This window comes from Natator depressus, chromosome 24 (genome assembly GCF_965152275.1).
Source record: "Natator depressus isolate rNatDep1 chromosome 24, rNatDep2.hap1, whole genome shotgun sequence".
Classification (NCBI taxonomy): Eukaryota; Metazoa; Chordata; order Testudines; family Cheloniidae; genus Natator; species Natator depressus.
The window spans coordinates 5,422,291-5,443,314 of record NC_134257.1 but is presented as its reverse complement, the minus strand read 5'-3'; the positions used below and the strand labels follow the sequence as shown (position 1 = coordinate 5,443,314).

The window sequence follows — 21,024 nt, the reverse complement described above, 5'->3', positions numbered from 1 at the left end:
GTGTGTGGTTTATTGTGTATTTTTGTGGGGTGTGTGTGTGCGCGCATGTGGTTTAGGGTGTATTTGCGTGTGTGTGTCTCTGTGTGTGGGGAGGGGTTTATGGTGTATTTTTGTGGGGTGTGTGTGCGCGCGCAGAGTTTACAGTGTATTTTTAAATCTCCTTCCAGCTCTGAGTATAAAATCTCACTCTCGACTCCCCCTCCGTGACCTGTCCAAGGAGAAGTCCATTGTCCCCTCGCAGGTGATGCCGACAGAGGGTTTGCACTGCAGCCCCTGTCTCATTTCAGCTCTCCTGTTGCATAGACTCTGCGCTCAGCTTGACACCCTGGCCAAAATCTGCCTCCAGGTCCCTCCCTGAGGGTGTCTGCCCGGCAAGCTGGGCACTGTGATTTGCACAGCGCGGGTGGACAGAGGTTAGCTGGAGCCGAGCTAGCGCTAGTCTGTCTACCCTGCACTGCGAATCACACCGCCGCCTGCAAGGCAGACATCCCCCCCGGCCCTGGAGGGTCTGACGGCGCTCGGAATCCGGCCCCGGGGAAATCCGTGCGCTCGGAGAGGTCAGCTTTGTAGCGAGAGCGCTGCACGAAGCCAGCCCTGCCAAGCGCTGCCCAGCTGGAGATCCCCACATGGCTAGGGTCCAGCACTGGGGGAACTTGTCCCGGAGAGTCCTCAACAGCCATCAGTCCGGAGGGGGTAGCTGAGAGGGGTTACGGTGTGTTATAGGGCCTTCACGACAAGGCCAAATCATCCGGAGAGGTAAAGGGGGGAGATGTTGAGGTTTGAGTTGAGGGAAAAAGCGAATGACCCAGCCTTGGCTCAGTGTGACAGTTATTCTGGGGTGTGTAGAGCTGACAGGGTGCTAGGAATAGGCCCTAGGCTGGTAGAAAGATGGCGTAGCCAGGGCAGCAAGATGAGTAGTTTTAAGTGGTTCCCAGTAGGTGCTGAGGAGGAGCTAGTCAAGGCAGCGAATGCAGTAGCCAAACTTAAGAGGCCTGATTATTTTCCACGCCTCTCCCGGCCCTTGTGTGAGTGTGAGACACTCCCAGATCAGAACGGTGGCGTTTTTTCACTAGTGCAAGGAACGGCAGGAGGAGTGGGAGGGGCGCAACGTAGAATCAAATCTTAAGATGCTTTAACACTCTTGCATGGTGCTTATGTCCTTCTGTTTGCAGGTGCTAATGTCAAAGGCTAATTAAAAAGGCAGGTGGGAAGACCTCGTTAAGCAAAGAGAACAAACCCCCAAAGGCTTGGCTTCTTTGGGGACTCTCCTGGACTCTGTTCCCCACTTTGAGGAGGCACCTGTTGGTGTTTCCAGCACCCCCATTCTCTGCACTAGATTAGGGTCCTGGCACCAGCAGCTGTACTGAAATCACTGGAGATCGAGCTGCTTCAAATAGGTCCGGATTTGGGCCGTTGCCTCCCTCTGTGCTGTCTCTAAAGTGCCCAGCAACTGATCTTGGCTGTACGGCTAGCAGGTGAGATCCTGGCCACCTGAGAAACCAGTGGCCAAACTCCCATTAACTTCAACCGAGCCGGTGTTGTACAGACCATATGTCCGTCTCTCTGCTGTAGGGCCCGATCCTGCACCACTGGAAACAATGAGAGCTTTGCCCTTGACTCCAGCCCTGTGTGGGATGTGTGTGGGCGCGCACCGGCCCGTCGAAAAGGCTGACTAGTCTGGAACTCCCAGAGGCAGGGCTGTGCCAGGCCCCTAGCGGGTCGGAGCAGGGTGTTTGTTGATGGTAACTATTGGAGCTCATCTTTCTCCACCCACCGACAGATCAATTTCCAAACAAACTCAAGTTGCTCCACATGGCTGGCCAGACTCCCAGTGGGCATTGGCTTCTCTCCTCCCTGAGCTGGGCGCGCACCGAGTGTTTGTGATCTGGGCTGCTCCCAGCCGCTGGGCCGGATCAGCCCCAATGGCTTAGCCCTGAAGCCCGGTGCAGAAGACGGAGGCAGACGCCCTGGGTCTTAGGCAGCCACCTAGTGGCATTGTGTATGTACTGCCTTGTTCCTTCCCCTCCTTGGGTTGGCTTGGGGTTGCCTTTTTTCACACTAATCATTTTTGCAAGGCTCCCCTGCAGTTAATGACCCGTTGCCCCACTTCTCCCACCTCCTGTTGTACTAGACCTGACTTCTGTCTAGTCTTGTACCTGTACCAGATTAACCCCTCGGTGCATCTAGGCCTGTATTCTCCTAGGAGCAATGAGTGATTGTTTCCATGACAGGTTTCAGAGGAGCAGTCGTGTTAGTCTGAATCCGCAAAAAGAAAAGGAGGACTTGTGGCACCTTAGAGACTAACCAATTTATTTGAGCATAAGCTTTCGAGAGCTACAGCTCACTTCATCGGATGCATCCGATGAAGTGAGCTGTAGCTCATGAAAACTTATGCTCAAATAAATTGGTTAGTCTCTAAGGTGCCACAAGTCCTCCTTTTCTTTTTGTTTCAATGACAGGCAGTCCCCCCCCCACACACACACACAATCCAGGCTGAGTCTGAGTGTTTTGAGACGCCTTGGTGCCTTCTGTGCTAGATCGGCCTCCATTTACCCAGAGGCTGGACTAAATCCTCAGCTGGCGTAAACTAGCATTGCTCCATTGAAATCAATGGAGTTCTGCTGATGAACACCAGCTGAGAATGGGGCAAATTTTGTAGTTTGGCGCCCTGGCATTATCTACTGCTGTAACAATTCACCTTTTTCTCTTAAAGAACCCAGGTCCCCCTCTGGCTATCCTGTGTTCCTCGGGAGAACCCGGAATGCAGATAAATGTCTGCATGAAGCCAGTTTAGCAGGGGGTAGATTTACAGCATTAAAGTTCTTGTGTGTTGCAAGGGGCTGCCTGCGATTCTGCTATGCTCCTAGTATTTATCACCCGTGTGGCCAAGGTACACGGACTTGCTTGTCAGATTAGATTTTTTTCCCCCACCTTCCTCTGTAGCTAGAAGCCTGCCAACAGCAGCAACAGACACAGCAATCTGCACGGTGAGCTGTGCCACTCATCGCTTATTTCTCACGGAAGGGGCCTCAATTTAGCTGCCCTGCAGGTCGGCACCAGAGCAGCCTTCACGGTATAGAATCAGTCTGACCAGCCGGCTGTCCTCTCCCTGCCTGAATTCAGGGAAGTGTGGTCATCTGGGGGTTAAATCTGGAATATTGTGGGTGTGGGTCTGTCTGTCTGGCAGGAGGTGGTTGTTCCAGCTCCAGGTGAGAATGAGATCTAGTGGTCAGAGCAGGAGATTTGGGGAGGGGTCAGGAGTCTCCTGTCAGTGCTGTTGCTGACTCGCTGGGCCTGTACAGAAGGAATGGCCCAAGCGCGGGGCCGTGCGTTGATATGTGAAGCTCAGAGTCCCAGTTGTAGCTATGCCTCTGTGTAGAGGCCCCGATCCTGTGAATCTCTGAAGCTCCCGTAGCTAAGGATTATTCACCCCTTCCCAGGATCGGGGCTGAAGGGACGTTTTTCTGTGGAGTAGAACAAACGGCTCCTCTCTGAGATCGCTCTGCATTCGACGGGACCTTGCCAAAGCTTCTGCTTTAAACTCAAGACTGGAGAATCGCTTGGCAGGGGGGCCTAGAGAATAAAGCTGTGGATGGGGAATCAGGAGAGCTGGGCTCTTTATGTGGCTCAGCACGTGACCCAAGAAAAGGCATGCCCGCTTGTGCCTCAGTTTCCCCATTGATAAAATGGTGATAATAGCTGTCAGCCTGCTTTATAAAGGGCTTTGAGACCAATGGATGGAAAGCGTTTTATAACGGCTGGGTATTAGACAACCCGGGGCTGTCGTCTTCTCCGTCCTACTGCATTTTGTGGGGTTGAGTCTGTTTTTCCTAAAGCAACTTCCTTGCTGTTTTCTGATGTGATGAAAGCGAGCACTCACTAGATCCCAGTGCGTTTTGTATTTTTCTCCCTATTTATTGTAGGTAGTGATGGTGGGGGTGTTAGTCCTGGCCTATTGATTTGGGGAGGGAACCCTGAATCGAAACTCGTCTTTGGAAGGGAAAGATTTGAGCCAGTGTCTAGGAAATACCCACTCCCATTGACTTAATTTATATGTATACTCCATGTGCTTTCTGGGCATAACACGTGCAACTAACTCTGAATGAAAGGCCTGGATCAGAGGACAGAAGCTGGCCGATGTGATCAGACCCAGATAGGTAAATATCAGGACCAGCTTTGATAGTGACCACTGGATGTAGTGTCTGGGAATGGGGTGGCATCCCTTTTAAATAGGTTGTGAGCCCTCTCACGGGCCTTCCTGGGATGCCGGTTTGTTTCTTTGTTCTCTACATAAGGTTATGTTTAAACCTCCGTGACACACAACCACGATCACTGTCTCTATGCAAACATACCAGGCCTAGCTACACTGCTGCTGTTGGCTTCTGAATTAGAAAGCCCATGCGTTATTTAAAGGGATCCAACCCAATTCCTCTGCGCTGTGGAATAGTCTCCCAAGGAAATCGTGGGGGGACTGTAGTGCAGGGAGCCTCGCCTCCCCTGGTTCTAGGGGCTGAATGGATTGATCGCTGGCTTCTCCATTTCTATCTTTCAAGGAGGTTGGAATGCACTTGCCAGGTGATATGGTTGCATGAATTTCCACCCCACTCGAGGGGACACGCTGGCAGTTGGAAGTTGGCTGCTGCCCTCCTTTGTCAATTAGTGGGTTGAGAGCTGCCGCTGAGATGGATTATTAATATTACCACTGTTGGGCAGGCAGCAAACCTGCCTGTCTTGGAGTCCGTCTGTCTGGGACAGCCCCTTGGATAGACTGCACTGTGTCTGCTCTGGGGGGGGGGGGGGGGGGGCTTGGTTTTTACCGGCATGCGTGTGTGTGGCATAAACAGCTTTAAATCAAAACTGGAATAAACTTTAGAACAAAAACTGGCTTGTTCGTTGTGTTGTTTTCCCTCTCAGAGGGGTCAGCGCTTGGGAGAGCAGCCCGGCTGCTTGCCTCAAAGAGGAAGGGCCAGCCAATTCCCTCGAATACCACAAACCTTTGCCCAGAAGCTGTGATTTCTGTTAACACTGCTGGTTTCAGAGTAACAGCCGTGTTAGTCTGTATTCGCAAAAAGAAAAGGAGGACTTGTGGCACCTTAGAGACTAACCATGAAAAAATGGGTGTTTACCACTACAAAAGGCTTTCTCTCCCCCACCCCACTCTCCTGCTGGTAATAGCTTATCTAAAGTGATCAGTCTCCTTACAATGTGTATGATGATCAAGTTGGGCCATTTCCAGCACAAATCCAGGCATTTTTTCATGGTTTGTGTGTATAAAAAGATCTTCTGTACTTTCCACAGTATGCATCCGATGAAGTGAGCTGTAGCTCACGAAAGCTTATGCTCAAATAAATTGGTTAGTCTCTAAGGTGCCACAAGTCCTCCTTTTCTTTTTGTTAACACTACTGAGTCTCTCCTTTCCCCAGCCTTGAAAGCAGCGGTGACTTCTATTACATTCCTTTCATTCCCCTCACCTAAGCTGGAGGGTTCAAGAAGAGGGACTGGAAGCTGGGCCTTTTGGGTTTGATTCCTGGCTCTGCCACGGAGCGCAATCCACAGATGGGCGCAGGAAGGGCTGGGAATCAGGACGCCTGAGTTCTGTTACCACCTCTGCTGCAGGGTGCTTTCCCAGGTTATGAAAGAGGGGACAAGCCTTGCTGTACCGGACTCTCCGGGGAAGCCGGGAGGTTGAATCCATCAAGGTCCGTGACATACACTGAGGTCTACTCTCGGAAGAAGCTGGGGGCGTAAGGAGCAGAGGGGGACACGAGCCAGCAAATCTCTGAAGAGTGTAAAGAGCAAGGCGGGAGGATTATTCAGGGCCCCACAAAGGGAGTGATGGGGTGAAGTTAAACCTCAGCTTCTTACCTATGGACTAGCCTGCCCCTGCCATGGCCACTGCCTTGCTCGGGCTGGTTTCCCATTAGCCCGGCTGCTCTAGCTGAGGTCTCTGAGCCCAGAGGCAGGTTCCCCTTGCTGCTTTGGAGCTCACGCTTAGCTCCTAAAGGGTTCAGGGCCGGGATGGTCTTTTTGTTGGGTGTTCGGCCAGGGCCTTGCACTGATCAGGGCCCCGGGCACTACCGCATATGTTAATAAGGAAAGCTAGATAAGGTACTCACATGGGCTCCCTTAGAGTAGCAGGAGTGCCTCACTCGAGCAGTTTTAGCCCTGTGAGGTAGAGCAGCATTATGGCCCTCATTTTAAAGACAGGGAAACCGAGGCACAAAGGGGTCTCACAGAGCTGGCAGTTGAATGCCGGGCTCCCAAGTCCAACCCTAGCACCCCAATCTGCCATCCCGTCCCCCTTCTCTTTGTTCAGCCCAATAAATGAGACAGCGGCACCGTTCCTCACGTTTATTTTCTCACATCATTGAAGAAACATTCCATAGCGCAAAGCCAGCACGACGCACCTGGCCCATAAAGGAAACCGTCAGTAAAGCATTATAGATACAAGCGCAAGCGCTCCAGGCTCAGTACAAGGAGCAGGGCTGGGCTGGCAGCTTAGGGAACATAAAGCTTGTACGTTTAACACACAGTTACAGGAATCAGCTTGGGGCAGAAGATCTCTCTGCTCCCTGCTGTGCTTAGGTATCAATTCCTCTTTCTCTCTCCCCCGCACTGGGATGGACTTGGGTGGATCTCTGGGCCAGGAAGCTCTAGACCGCCCCATAGTATCTTCGGTAAGCCTTGTGGAATCCAATGTGGTCAGCCAGCTCGTCACAGTCGGGGTTGAGCTCACAGATCTCACGCTTGCCCTCGAGAGGGTCGATGATATCATAGAACCTGCGTGTGAACAAGGTGGGTTAATGACTGATAGAATGGTCTCCGTGGTTGTCTAATCAGCCTACGTGCAAGGATCAGTGCACCTGCCTTGGGAATGCACCCACCTCTAGGGTGGAACGTGGCCGCTTTTAATCCTGGGCGCCATTGCTGGGGGCTGTTAAACAGCTGCCGCGTTCCACCCCCGAAAACAGCCCTCAGGAATGGCACACAGGATTGAGTTCTCCGGGGCTGCCATGCAGCCACCTCTGGGGTGAAAGCAGCAGCAATGCTAGGCCACGGTTGAGGGCAGGGAGGGAGGAGTTCACTTATCCTGTTCCAATTAGGGTGACACTGAAGCAGGGCGATGCCTGGGCGTTACCGGGATGCGGGCAGGGCTCCTGGGCCCTGCCAAAAAGCAGCCAGGGCTGCAGTCTGGTTTACTGCATTAACTATACAGGAGCCATTAGTGGCTATGGATCTGGGCCCCAGTGCTGGGCATGCTGCTGTCGCCTCCAAGGGGCCCTTGGCTGATAATAGACAAGCCCCAGGTACAGGAAGGCAGGCCCAGTGGTTAGCATGCTAGCCTGGACCTTAGGAGAGAGGGGCTCAGTTCTCTGCTCTGCTACAGACTCCCTGTGTGACCATGGGCAAGTCACTTAGGCCCAGCTCCTGATTAGGGAGTGAGATGCCTTGAGCCCTTTGAGGCTGGGGATGGATCCAGGGGCGTTGGGAGTCTCACAGGCCACCCCTCCCAGCCAGCCCCCCCCAGCCAGCCCCCCCCCAGATTAGAGCAAAGTATTTCAGCTGTCAGGGCTGACACCGAGAACAGGAAGGGCTGGGTGCACCAAGGAGGATGAATCAGTGAAGGACTGTAGGGTTCCTATGGTAACGTGGGCCTGGTGAAAACTTCAGCTGGCCTGAGCCTGTCCACACCCCCCACCCTCCCGCCGGCTTCGGAAGGGGACCCCAGCGCCAGCAGCGGGCTGTGGGTCGAGCACATGCCCGTGGGCCGCGACCAGGGCTTTACCTGTTGTAGACATAGTTCCGTTTGTGTCTCCTCACCACCTCAGCGCTGTCCTGTTTGGAGATGAATGCTGCAAGGCCAGGAAATAAAGGAAGCATGAGGAGAATTGCTCCAAAGACCCAGCGTTGCTGTAACGGGACTGCCCTGTTGCTGCCCTGCACGGCTTCGGTGGAAATCCCAGACACCGAGCAGCTGCGGCTCTGCAGGATGGGGAAAATCTTCCCCCCTGGTTATCCTAGGGTCAGAAATAGCACCCAGGAGTCCTGCGTCCCTCTCCCCACCCCCACTCTAACCACTGGACCCTGCTCCTCTCCCTGAGCTGGGAAAGGAACCCAGGAGTCCTGAGTCCCTGTCTCCCCTACTCTAGCCACTGGACCCCGCTCCACTCCCTGAGCTGGGGGAGTCCTGACTCCCAGTCCCCTGGTCTAAACCCAGGTTCACACTGACTAGAGCAGGGATCTTGCATTTAGAGCGGGCGAGGGCGTCCATGAGCACTGCTGGAAGGCTCCCTGAATGGCAGGCAGCAAAGCTGGATCACACATGGGCCGGGCCTCACCTTCAGAGCTGGGCGAGTCGTTAGCGCTGTTGGAATGATCCGAGGCTGCAAGGCACCAAGAGAGAAGTGGTCAGAAATAATATGCCCCCTTCACCAGTGAGCTGCCCAGGCTCCAGGCCCCTGAAAGCCCATCTGCTGTCGGGGCTGTGCAGAGCTGGGCTGGTAGCGCGGGATGTTCTAAAGGTCACAGATCTCCGCGGAGGGGAAAGACTTCAAGGCCAAACAGCTGCCGGGTTTGGAGTGGGCCTCTCGCTAGCGCTTTAGGCATGTTCATGATGCTTTGTGAATCTATTGCAGCTGGAAACAAAGCTCTCCACGTCCCTGACGAATGCCCCCCAGCCTGCTACAGCAGCATAGTTATTCCCCTGGCACAAATGGGGAAACTAAGGCGGGGGCAGCTAAGCGCTGTTGTTACACAGCGAATGAGATGCCAGTATGCCCCCAGCCCAGTATCCTACGTGTGCTCCTGTGCGAGGGAATGGGGGGGGACTGAGATTTTCAAAGCAGCGATAGGGACACAATCTCCAATAACGTCAGTCAGAGGGGGCCTTAGCAGCCTGCGGGTAGAAAGCCCCCGGTTAATGCATCTGGCAACCCCCCGTCCTCGTCTTACCCCCACGGCACAGGCACAGGGTCGCCAGTGCCAGCAAAGTCAGCAGGGTGAGTGTCTTCATGGTAGAAGCCGGTTTCGCTGGTCGCTCTTGTCTTGTAGGATGCTCTGCTGATGCCTGTTGGAGCCTGTGGCTCACAGGCCACCATTTATACCCTGCTGCTAGTCCTGGTGTGGCTGGGTAAAGGGCCACATCCCCCCTCATCCCGCCCACTCCGGCTTCGACCACAGGCGGGGAGGGGCCTGGCCCTGCTGCCAGATCTATTTGGAGCCCATCCGTCTGGGCCCAAGGCTGCCAAACCCAGATGGCAATTGTGGTTTCAGGCACCCCTGGGGTGGAAAACAACCCTACGTTCTCAGGCCCAATGGGGGCCCGTGTGGGCTGGGGTGGAAAACAACCCTGCGTTCTCAGGGCCAACGGGGGCCCGTGTGGGCTGCAAGGGAAGGACAAGGGAGGGGCTCAGGAGCATTGTCAAATGCAGAGACAGGCTGAAACTGTGATGCTCAGAGCTAGCTCCCAACGGGCCTAAAGCTCAAGGGTGTTTGGGGCTGGGGGGAGGCATTAGGATCCTGTTGTAATGATGAGATTCTTCTCCCTCCCCCTGGCCGCCCCAGCATAGGGGCTGCATCAGAGGCAGGCTGGGGGTGGGGGGGTTCATGAGGGACAGAACGCCACAGTCCCCAGCTGGTGTGACTGGTTCTCAACCATTTCCACCTTGAGACCCCGGCAGGGGGACCAGGCCCAGCTGTTTGCGAGGACCCATGACTTGGAGCAGCCCTGAGGGCGCTCTAAGCTACACTGGGGGAATTGTTCAGCTCCAGGCCAGCCCAAGACCTGGGGAGGAGGGGGATGGTTTGGTGCCACCTTTCCCACCCCGCATGTTCTCTGCTCCCTGCAGACGAAGCGTGAGGTCTGCGTCTTCTATTAACATCTGCTTAACTCAGCGGTCCAAACAACCGCTCGGAGAAAAGCTCTCTTTGTAAAGATGCCACGGCTTGCACTGCTTTGTCACTGCTCACCGAGCACCCAGAGAGCGGGCAGCGCAGAGGCCTCGCAGCCAGAAATACCCAAGAACTGGCACAGATTATTGGGAGCAAATAACATTCCCCTCGCTCGGGCTCTTCATCCAGGGGACTGAGCGCAGCCCATGCAGACGTAACAAAGCTAATGCAGGGCGGCCAATTGATGATTTTTTTTTTTAATCCCCAAGCTCATGCTAGGTGGTGGTGCCTTAAAGGGCCAGAGCCTGGCATCACCTGGTTTTTATTTTAAAAAATACAAGCAGTTTCTCACCCTTATGGCTCTGGAGAAAAGCTTGGAACTGTGCCACCAACTCTTGCTGTGACCGTGGTGTCCTCCCATTTCCTCCCCCCTCCACTGCTACCAACAGCGCTCTCATGCCAGCGTGACGCCAGCACCGTACCTCTGCCCCCGACGCTGACGCTGCCTCGCCCGCTGCTCCGGAAGCAGGGCCTGGCTCAACGGGGAGCTGGACACGAGCCGCAGCATTGTCTCTACACAGCCTGGTTTCCGTCAGCCACTTGTCCGGCTGGAGAGGGCCTGAGTCCAGGCGCGCATGTAGCCCCACGTTAGCAGCTCCGTTCTCATACTGCACGGGGGGGGGTTGAGTGCTGGCTGGCCATCAGCAAGCGTGCCTGAGTCCCCGCTCCCTCTTTCACAGGTGAGAACCGGGAGCATCCGAGGCAAAGCAGACCTGGTGCTCTTGGGGCAGGCTTGGCAGCAGAGGCCTGCCAGGTGACGCGCTTGCGGCCTGTAATTGCTGCTGAGCTGCGGAAGTTTTCTGCCACGGGCCGGCGGGGCTTTCCTCTTCATGAGTGTACAGGGCTCTTAAGCTGTAATTTTTTTTTGCCTTGCAATTTGGTGCACATGCCTTCCCCGGTGCAGCCTATCATTTAAGCTCATTTCCTGAGCTCCAGCCCCAGCATGGCCTTCAAACCCTGGGGAGGAAACACAGCACGGTGCCGCTCAACCCTTGCTCACCCCAGACGCTGGTCGAGCCCTCTCAAGGAAGCTACGCAAAAGCAGGCAAGCTGCTCTATGCCACGTTCACCAGGCAGGGGCCATGGTGCTCCTAGCAGTGAGGCTGAGGACTGAACTGGTCCCCTGCAAAGGAGTTGCAATTGGCACAGACTGGCTGGGCCCAGACCTGGAGGACCCAGGGAGCCTGAACTGCCCACTTAGCCCAGGTAGGCAGGGTTGGCGCACATGGAGTCTGGGAGAGCTTGCCCTGCTGTGCCTCTTCTGCAGACAGCACCCTCTGGGTCCCCCAGCTGCTAACCCAGCATTTCGCTCCAGGGCTCACTGGCCAGCACGGCCTGTTCTAGACCCCGGAGAAGGCAAGCAAGAGGTGCTCTGTGGCCATGGGGCTGCATTCCTCAAGCTCACTCATGCTGGCACCAGGCAGAGGCCCAGGGTGCCAGCACCCCCCAGCTCCCTTAACATTGTCTCAAAATGTGTGTGTGTTGGGGGGAGCATCCGGGGTTTTCTGGGCAGTGTCCACTGCTGTCTCGCTCTCCTTGTATCTTTTGCTCTGCCCCCTTTTAATTCATCCCCCCTGGATTTAGCTGATCTGTCCTCACTCCTGAGGGGGAGGTTGTTATGGTTTGGGGGCAACAGATCAGCAGCATCTGTATGGGGACTCAGGAGACCTAGCTTCTAGATGCAGCTCTGCCACTGGGTGACCTTGGGCGAATCACAGCCCCGCTCGGTGCCTCACTTTCCCTATCTGTAAAATGGGGATAATATCGACCTGCCTAGGCAAAGTGCTTGGAGCTCTACTGTTGAATTGTTTTGTGGCCCAAGGGCAGTACTTAGTTCACTGCACAGCTTCATGCAATTCTAAGCTCAGCACAGACGGAAGAGCTGAATGATCCCATTTAAGCAGGCTGCCTTTCAATGGGACACGCAGGTATGTTCTTTCAGCAACCTAGCCAAGTTTACACGCGCAGGCAGGTTGATGTAACCACGTCACGTAAGGGCGCAAAGTTTTTCACAGCCCTGCGTGCGTAGCTCGGTCAATCTAGTTTTTAAGTACAGACCAGGCCTAAGCCACGTAAGTGCTTTTGGAAAATCTGACCTTAAATGAACAGTTATCGACTCACTTCTGGTGAGCAGCACGGAAGGCGCACGGAATGTGCTTGGGCCATGTGGACAAGAAAGGCGAAGGCATGGGGTGGAAAGAGGCACAAAGGATTATGGAAGAAGCAGTAGCTTGCAACCTTCCAGGCCCGCAATGGGAGACAAATCCCTGCAGTCAGGGGCAGGCTGGGATGATGTTCTCAGGGCCATGTCTGGACACAGGGCTGAGCTGACATGTTCTAGTTTTAAGCTCTTTGTTGATGGGCCTGGCATGGAGCGAGATGGCTGGGCACATTTTAGACCTTAATCAGGGTGATGGTCTGCAGTAAGCAGGAACTCTTTGCCCGTCAACCTCCGAATTTATCCCCCCTGGAGCTAATGTGCAGGGCTGTTTAAACCCAACTACCCACCCCCTCAGCTTGTGCACGTTTGCAATGAGAGGGCTTTGAGTTCATGGCTGGCTTGGAATAGAAAGCGGTTTGTTTTGAATCGCCAGCGCTCCTCAGGCCAACGTTCCACTTCCAGTTCCTAACCACTTCCAAACCTCGCTTTGTCTGGAGGAGGCCCCTGGACTTTGGGGTGGGAGAGAGATACTGTGGGGAGCTTAAGGCAGCCAGAGGCTGTCAAACAAAGCCGTAAACCACAGATCACTTGGGCCAAGTGCGCAAAGTCCAAGCCAAGAACAAGGGGTTTGCAGGCCCAGTTTATTTAGATTATAATGCAGCAAGGCAAGCTTTGTTTACAGAAGAAGAAAAATATACCTCATTTGGTCAGTCTCCACTGCTGTGACTCGCTTCTAAAGGAACTGACATTTGGGTACAGTGAATCCATTGCCTGTCTTCACCATTCACAGTCTGGTGCTGCACAAGGATCAGCTGCCCTTTCTGCATATCATTTCAATAGTGGCTTTTAGTTAGAAATGTAAATTCTTAAGTCCCCAAAAACGTCAGCCAGGAAAAGGCTTTGCTAGGTAGGGGTGTAACACACAGATACTAGCAGGCCAGACGCCTGCCGGAACTTGCCTAGGAAATCAGTCACGCACCTAATCTGAACAACGTCGTTTGTCTGATCGCGGCCCGGAGGAGTCCCAACCCGCATCTGGATCCCACGGTACAGTCACATAGGGAGACAAGCCCAGCCTTGAAGAGCTCCCAATCTAAAGAGACAAGACAGACCATCTCCCCATTTTATGGATGGAGAATTAAGGCAGACAAGCCCAGATCCTGAAAGGTATTTAGGCTCCTAACTCCCAGGGAAACCCATGAGAGTTAGGATCTGGGCCGGAGAGACACAAGAGAACATTTTAAAAAGTGTCTTAGGGACTTGCCCATGGTCGCACAGGAGCTGTGTAGCAGAGCCACACACTGCGTTCAGCTCTCTTGAATCCTAGGCCTGTGTCTTAGCCCTCACTGTTAGCTCGAGTACCGTGGTTCAAGCAGACACCGGCTGCCAGCACAGGTGGAGTTTACTCACGCTCTACTGACCCAGGGCCAGCAGGTCCCTTTTTAGTGATGTGCTTCTGTTTCCCTAGTTAATGGGGGGCAGTTCATAAGTCTTCGTGTTTTATGCCCACCCTGCACTAAGTCAGAATGGTGCATTGCACAAGTCTAAATGACTACAGCGCTACAGAGAATCAGGCCTATTGCATCTGGGCTCTGGGAAGACAAAACGCCCAGCAGACCTTGTTTGTCTGTTTTGGCAAAACGTTCCAGTTAAATTGCTGCAAAGACTACAATTAACCACATAATAATGGGTTAGAGCAGCTACGACGAAGGAAGTGTTTATTTTTCTTACTGGGAGGCACTTGTTAAAGGGGGAAAAAAAAAGGCAGGTGCTAAGATTATAAAAACAAGTGTTATTATGTCAAAACAACATTCCAAGTAACTATGTACAAGGGATTCATCCACTGTACCAGTGTAACATCTCTCTCCCCCTGCTTTAGACGGTCACTTGCCTTCACATCTACAGACTGTTCTGCTGACAGAAATCCCATGAGCTGAAGTTTTGGTATTTGCTTCTTTCCTTCAGATGTACAGGTGTGTTACTTGCTGCAGAAGGAACCTACGACTGGCTCTATTATACTCCTGAAATCCTGTGAGTGGTCATAAGAGCGATCAGTATTAAAAATTCGACGTTTAAATGTGGAAGGACAGAGTTCTCTCTGTTTGGTAAAGCTTTTAAGATAGTGCAGCATGAATGCACAGATCTGCTGTAGCTTTCAAAACCTGTGTGAGATCTTCCTTCCTGTTGAGCTTAGTTGGGAATCGGGAGTTATTGCTGATTTTCCTAAAACCCTGGTGCAGTTGCTCATTTCAACACATTTTGAACAATTATGTCCCATAACTGTTTCAGTATATCCAATTTTCACACAATGTTGTAAACTGTTCTCTCCTTTCTGTCTGACAAATGAACACAAAAGCTCGGCAAGTCAAGTTTTCAGCGCGATTTGAGTGGGTATTTATGTAAATGCACAGAGAATCCCACTTCCGAAAAGATCTGCAAGGCTTCACCGATGAACATAAACCCCATACATGAAACTCCTGCAAAATCTTCCCCTGCCTCCTCATTCGGGCTCCTGGAACGTCATGATTAGTTCTCTCTGTTCTTTACTAATTGCCTGGATAGAAGAAAAAAAATTGGTGAAGTCTTTCTCCTCCACAAATCCCACTGTTCAGGAAACAAATGCAGCACTGATGCAAAAAAGAGCATCGTTTCCATACTTGGAGACAGGACAGTGTAACACTGTTGACAGCATGTGCAGAATACAGCTCATTCATTGTTCAGATGCATTGATCCAGGAACAAGGCCCCATAAGGGAAGGAACTGCACGTACACAAACACCACCCTAGGCAAAACACTCTGCTTATGAGCACAGATGCAGGACTAACCCCCCCATGCCCTGCAAATGCATACGAGTGAAATTATGCATTTAGAGCCGACTTTTCCAGAGAGCTCAGCATCCGTCTAGATAAGGGCCACATCTGTTCTAAATGCTCAGCATCCGGCTGCTTCCACTAAGACACCAAGGCCAGATTTCCAAACAGCTCAACATCCATTGGAGCAGCTCTTTGGAAAATGTGGCTCTAAGAGCAGGTGCAAAGGCAGCCCTGGTGAAAAGTCTGGCCTTAGGGGTCTGAACAGTTCTTCTTGCCATTACAGGGACAGTCTCATCTTCCTCTCTTCTGCATGTCCTAACAGCTGTTAAAAAAGAACTTACATGAATAAGCAAAATCTCATGGGTTTCCTGACTCTTCATGGAAGAAGGGTGATTATACATGGGGACCTCACTGTGGGATGTAGGCAATTAACAGCATTATGCAATTAGCTGATATGCAATTAATCAGAGCAGCAACAGATGCAACACAATGAAGCTAGATTGGGGCCTTGGGATTTGTGCACATAAGCAAATTCTGCAGTTGAGTGCAGTTTGTTTGCAGCTAGCATTCTTGGAACCTTCTATTCCAGTGCGGCCATTGTCTATTCAAAGTGGTGAGACTGGGACACTCTAGCTCAGTTTTCTTGATTTGGAGGCTGGCTGGAATGGAGATTTTACCTGCCATGCTTGCTTGCGATTTTGTATCTGCTGCTGCATCTCTGAGATTCTCTCCCGTCCGGCCAATACAGACTCTGCCAGCTTCCTGTTCTCCTCTTCCTTCTCTTTCAGGGCTTTACGCAGGTATGTCTGGTGCTTCAGGAGGTACGGCACCATGGCGCTATGAATATCTTCCTCTGGGATCCCACTGGGGCGCCTGGAAGTGACAGGGATGTTGTTGAGAGGACTGGGATGCACCAACTTTGCATGGTGCTATACTTAAGTGCTTTAATTGGAACATGTAATATTACAATAATTGATCAGGCCCTCAAGTCCAGTATCCTATCTTTGGCAGTGCCCAACAGTAGAAGCTTTAGAGCAAGGCGAACCCACCCCATAACGAACCTGTCTCACTGTGCCATGATGTAGGTGGGGGGGAAGGGAGGAATCCTTTCTGACACTCATGCAATCAGATGATGCCCTGAAGCATGAGATTTGATTAACACACATCCTCACCCTTGAACACGAAAAGCTACACATATTATTGGTGAAAAGATTATCCAGCCTGCCTTTTAAAGACAACACAATGTGACTCCCAGCACTTCCAGTGGCCAATAAGCCCCAAGGGCTACACACCATGTGAATTTTCAACATATCAGGACACCCCAAGCAGCTACGGTTCAGAGTAACATTCAGCACAAGAATTTACTTCCCCTCCAACTCTATGGACATGGCACAGAACGTGTGATTCTAGCACACACAGAAGTCCAACTAGTTGACCGAGTCAGAGATTCAAATAGACTCAATTAAGTGGAAGGTGCACTTTGGAAATCAATTTCCTGTCGCGATACAGTAGTATGATTTAAAAAAATCCCCTCTGCCATTCACCTTGGGGTGAAATTCACCCCGGGGTGAAATTCACCCCTATCCAGAGGGCCATCACAAGATCTATGCACCACTTCACTTCCACGGGGTTTAATGTGCTGCACAAGGGTCAATTTTATCTCTTTAAGAATCAAAGGAACAGGTCTCCAATAAACTAGCACAAGCATACTTCCAACATGCCAAGCAGAGCACTGCCTACCACGCGGGCTCTTCCCGATTCTTTGCTTCCTCCACAATTTTATCCATCGAGGCAAAGAGCTCCTCAAGATTCCCTTCCTCCTTTATCTCACGAATCTCCTCCTGCAGAGGAAAACCACCGGGGATTCAAGAACGATAACAAAATGGAAGTACAATCCATGGACATCTCTCTGCTTGGCCCTTCCCACTGTGAGCGCAAGACCTTCTCCTCTCCATGTCCTTCGAAACAGGAAACAAGTACAACCTATGCTTTGCTTCCTCAGTCTGTAGTCAGCTCCAGTGCATTTGCTGCTGCTCATAGCTTTACCAAGTAGCAGAAGAATGAAAATTGTCCCAGTCTTGTCAGTTGCCAGGGAAGCTATTCAGAACTCTGCAGGCAGTCATGAAACTGACAGGGATCAAGACAATTTCCCCCACCAGTACAGGTAGGCACTGGGGAAAGACCAAAAAAAGGGGGGGACAGGGAAGGGTATATTAGTTGCAAACTTGCTTAGGATCTCAGGGAACAAATGATCAGAGCACACTGTATTGAAGCACATAGCTTTGCAGTTTCAGGAGTACCACCTAGTGATTGGGAGTCAGATCTGAGGTAAGTCAGCTGTTTTGTGCCTTGTCTATAAAAGTTTACCCATCTGTAAAATGAGTAATATAAACCTGTCGTACAGGGTTGATATGAGGCTTGATTCAATATTATTTGGAAAATGTTCCAAGACCTTTGGATGAAAAATGCTGCAACATCCAAAGTGTTATATTTCCCCATACACCTTTTGGGATGTTACAAACAAGTCTTTAATTCTCAGCTAAACATTTGCAGTTCTTACCTGAATGGAAGTTTGCAGTTGGGATATAAACTGATCATAAATACTTCTGGTCATTTCAGGCTGGAGTTTATAGAAGCGATGGTAGCAGTTTGCAAACCTCTGGTAACTGCAAAAGAAGAAGAAAAAAAAATGCAAACCAGATAAGTGGTTTAAAATACCACACACTGGAAATTACAGAGTTACAACACTGTAAAAGCCTGATTGAAGATTCATGTTTATGTCAGAAGAGAACGAAATGGAAGTAAAAAATATTCTGTAAAATTGTTCATAGTTAACAAACCATATGCACAACTGATCCATACACATCTGTAGACTGGTTGGTCTAACAAAAGAGCACCAATTCACAAAGGTTTTATTGTGTTCAAAGGAACAGAACAAAATCTTTATTCACAGTCACCTGTAAAGGGCCAAATTCTGCACTCAGTGACATCTACATAACCCCTCTGAAATCAGCAGTATCGCAGTGGTATAACTAAAGGCAGAAATTGGCTAAATCAGATGGGTTATCCTTCATTTCCCTTTGTCAAGCTGCGCTGATGGTGCATGGCAACTGCAATCAGGAAAGCACTTTGGAATCCTTTGGTGTAGAAGGAGATACAGTAAAACTAGTTCTTACGACAGTAAGCACAGACAGAGCAGAATGGGTGATTTGGTGAATGGCTAAGTAGGCAGAAAGGGAGGCCGGGGCCCCCTCAGTCATCTGCACTTATTGCTGAACCTGCAGCCAGTAACTGTTGGAGAGATCTAGATTAGGAGTCGGTTTCATCTCCTCCATAGGCGGAACTGCTGTGTGAGCAGCTGAACCCATGGCAGGATCTTGCGGGAGATTAGGGAAAGAGGATGAAGCCACAGGGGTTGGTCTGCACTTACCACCAAATGCGTGTTTGGGAGGGGTGAATCTAGACAAGTGGTGCATTTTTTCCCACAACAGGGCACCTGGTCCAGGAATTATTAAGGAGGTGGCAGGAACAGAGTGGAACGGGTACTCACTTTGCTAGGTCTTAAGACCTAGGGTGGCCCCTCCATCTCAAGGAAATACAAGACAGCTGTATGAAAGGTATCAGATGCTGCTTGTGTTTAAGGGCAGTGCCTCCCCCCACCAGAATTACATTTATGGCATCAGTTTATCTGCAGGTATCACAACACTTGGGCCCTTTGCACAATTAGTGTTTGAAATTAGAATTTTTTTAAAACTCTGATCTGATGTTCTTTATTGGCTCTGGGGGGCAAGTCACTAGGTACTAGATAAGGGGCTGGGCAGGTGTACTGACATTACTACCCAGAGGGAGACAGGGAGCTAGACTGAAGGCAAGATTCCCCCTTCTCCCAACAGGCTGTGCAGCTAGATTTAAAAGAGCCCCTCACCAGGGTGTCCAGAGCTCAGCCACTGGTCTCTGACAACACATGGGAGAGAGAAACAAAACCCTAGCCAACTACAGAGACCTAGCCACAAGTCTCGCGTGATTTCCGCCTAAAGTCTCGCGACACTTGCCCCGCCCCTTCCTCACCCCTCGCGAGACTTCCCGCTCGAAACCCCTTGGCCTCCCGTTCTCGCGAGATGTTGTCCCCTCACCTGCCAGCGGCCACCAGCTTCTCCAGGAAAGCGTCCACCACGGTGTCGAAGAGCTGCCCGCGGCCCGGCTCTTCCTCCTGGGCTGGCAGCGAAGAGAAGCCGCCAGCGGCGGCGGCCCCCTCGCCCTCCGCCCGCGCCGGGCCCTCGCCGCCAGCCGCCGCCATCTTGAACCGCCAAAGAAATCTTCAAGCGCTCGGATAGTCCCGCCCCCGCTTCTTCCGATTGGCTGAGGCGGGAGCTCTGTCCCTATTGGTGAGATCTCGTGTCACTCGGGAGAGTAGGCCACGCCCCGTAACAGCCTGCACAGCGTCAGCTGGTTCGGTTCCTTTGTCCTTCCCCGGCGCCCGAGCAGATCCTCGGCCAGCCCCTGCCCCTGCCCCTGCCCCGGGGGTGCTGGCTCCGCGCGCAAGCCCCCGTTCCGCGGGACTGGGTGGCGGGAGTCCCAAGAGCCCGGCTCTGGTAGAGGCACTGGTGCCAGCTCTTGCAGTTTTATTTTTTTAGCCCCAGGCTGCTGCTAGTCCATTGTTTTTCTTCAAGCCCAGTGATCAAGCACTGGCTGGGGGGGGGAGGGATAGCTCAGTGGTTTAAGCATTGGCCTGCTAAACCCAGGGTTGTGAGTTCAATCCTTGAGGGGGCCATTTGGGATGTGGGGCAAAAATTGGGGCTTGGTCCTGCTTTGAGCAGGGGGTTGGACTAGATACCTCCTGAGGTCCCTTCCAACCCTGGTATTCTATGATCAAACCCACCCTGGGATCCCTTCTGAGTAAAAAGAACAGGAGGACTTGTGGCACCTTAGAGCCTAACCAATTTATTTGAGCATTCTGAGTGTGGAGGAAAGCTGGCAAAGGGGACCCCTGATGCACCCTACGCCACAGAAACCAGAAAACAAAGAACACACACCTTGGAAGCTCCTTGAAAAGACAGGTTTCAGAGTAGCAGCCGTGTTAGTCTGTATTCGCAAAAAGAAAAGGACTTGTGGCAGCTTAGAGACCAACCAATTTATTTGAGCATAAGCTTTACATCGATGCATCCGATGAAGTGAGTTGTAGCTCACGAAATCTTATGCTCAAATAAATTGGTTAGTCTCTAAGGTGCCACAGGTACTCCTTTTCTTCTTGAAAAGAGAGTACGTGTGGGTTAAAAGATCAATATACTGTGACAGGGTCAGGCCAGATGGCTATAGGAGAGTAATCTTATTGGGATCCCCCCCGCAGCCTAAGAAGGGGGTCCACAAGACCTGGAAAACCAAATAATTACAGGGAACAATTAATGAACAACAGGGACAGGAGTGTAGTCAAATACAGGAGAGTAATAGAAGGCAGATATATTAGCCCCAGGCTAAGTAGATCCCTTTTCCCTGGGTAAGGTAACAGGGAAGGTTTCAGAACAATCAGGAACCATCTGGAGACAAGACAGGCAGGCTGATTGGCTGCAGGTGTTCTAATCAAAAAGCTGCTAGAATCAATTAAGGCAGGCTAATCAGGGCACCTGGGTTTAAAAAGGAGCTCACTTCAGTTTGTGGTGCGTGTGACGAGCTGAGTGTGAGAACGTCCACTGTTGGAGGACTGAGGTGTACAAGCATTATCAGACACCAGGAGGAAGGTCCTGTGGTGAGGATAAAGAAGGTGTTGGGAGGAGACCATGGGGAAGTAGCCCAGGGAGTTGTAGCTGTCGCACAGCTGTTCCAGGAGGCACTCTCAACAGCTGCATTCCACAGGGCCCTGGGCTGGAACCCAGAGTAGAGGGCAGGCCTGGGTTCCCCCCAAATCCTCCCAACTCCTGGTTAGACACAGGAGTCGTCAACCTGGACTGTGGGTTCAGAAAAACGGCCAAGGTGAGGGCTGCTGTGAAGCTCCAAGACGAGCAAATCCGCCAATAAGCGCAAGACCCACCAAGGTAGAGCAGGAACTTTGTCACAGTACATACAGACTTGAATTCAATTCTTGAGGTTCAGATACGTAGTAGA

At 51.8% G+C, this 21,024-nt stretch overlaps 2 protein-coding genes across 2 annotated transcripts; both read right to left on the bottom strand.

Moving 5' to 3' along the window:
* Positions 1-6,348: 6,348 nt before the first annotated feature.
* On the bottom strand, positions 6,349-9,440 carry BGLAP (bone gamma-carboxyglutamate protein). Its single transcript, XM_074938502.1, has 4 exons — positions 8,953-9,440; positions 8,340-8,384; positions 7,787-7,853; positions 6,349-6,780 (listed from the first exon to the last, which is right to left on the bottom strand). The coding sequence occupies exons 1-4, from the start codon at positions 9,152-9,154 to the stop codon at positions 6,654-6,656; spliced, it is 441 nt and encodes a 146-aa protein (XP_074794603.1). The 5' UTR covers positions 9,155-9,440; the 3' UTR covers positions 6,349-6,653.
* Positions 9,441-14,451: 5,011 nt separating this feature from the next.
* Positions 14,452-19,247, bottom strand: PMF1 (polyamine modulated factor 1). The gene is made up of 5 exons (XM_074938148.1): positions 19,059-19,247; positions 17,486-17,591; positions 16,666-16,766; positions 15,603-15,798; positions 14,452-14,666 (listed from the first exon to the last, which is right to left on the bottom strand). Exons 1-5 carry the CDS (start codon positions 19,220-19,222, stop codon positions 14,613-14,615), a joined length of 621 nt encoding a protein of 206 aa, XP_074794249.1. The 5' UTR covers positions 19,223-19,247; the 3' UTR covers positions 14,452-14,612.
* Positions 19,248-21,024: the final 1,777 nt, after the last annotated feature.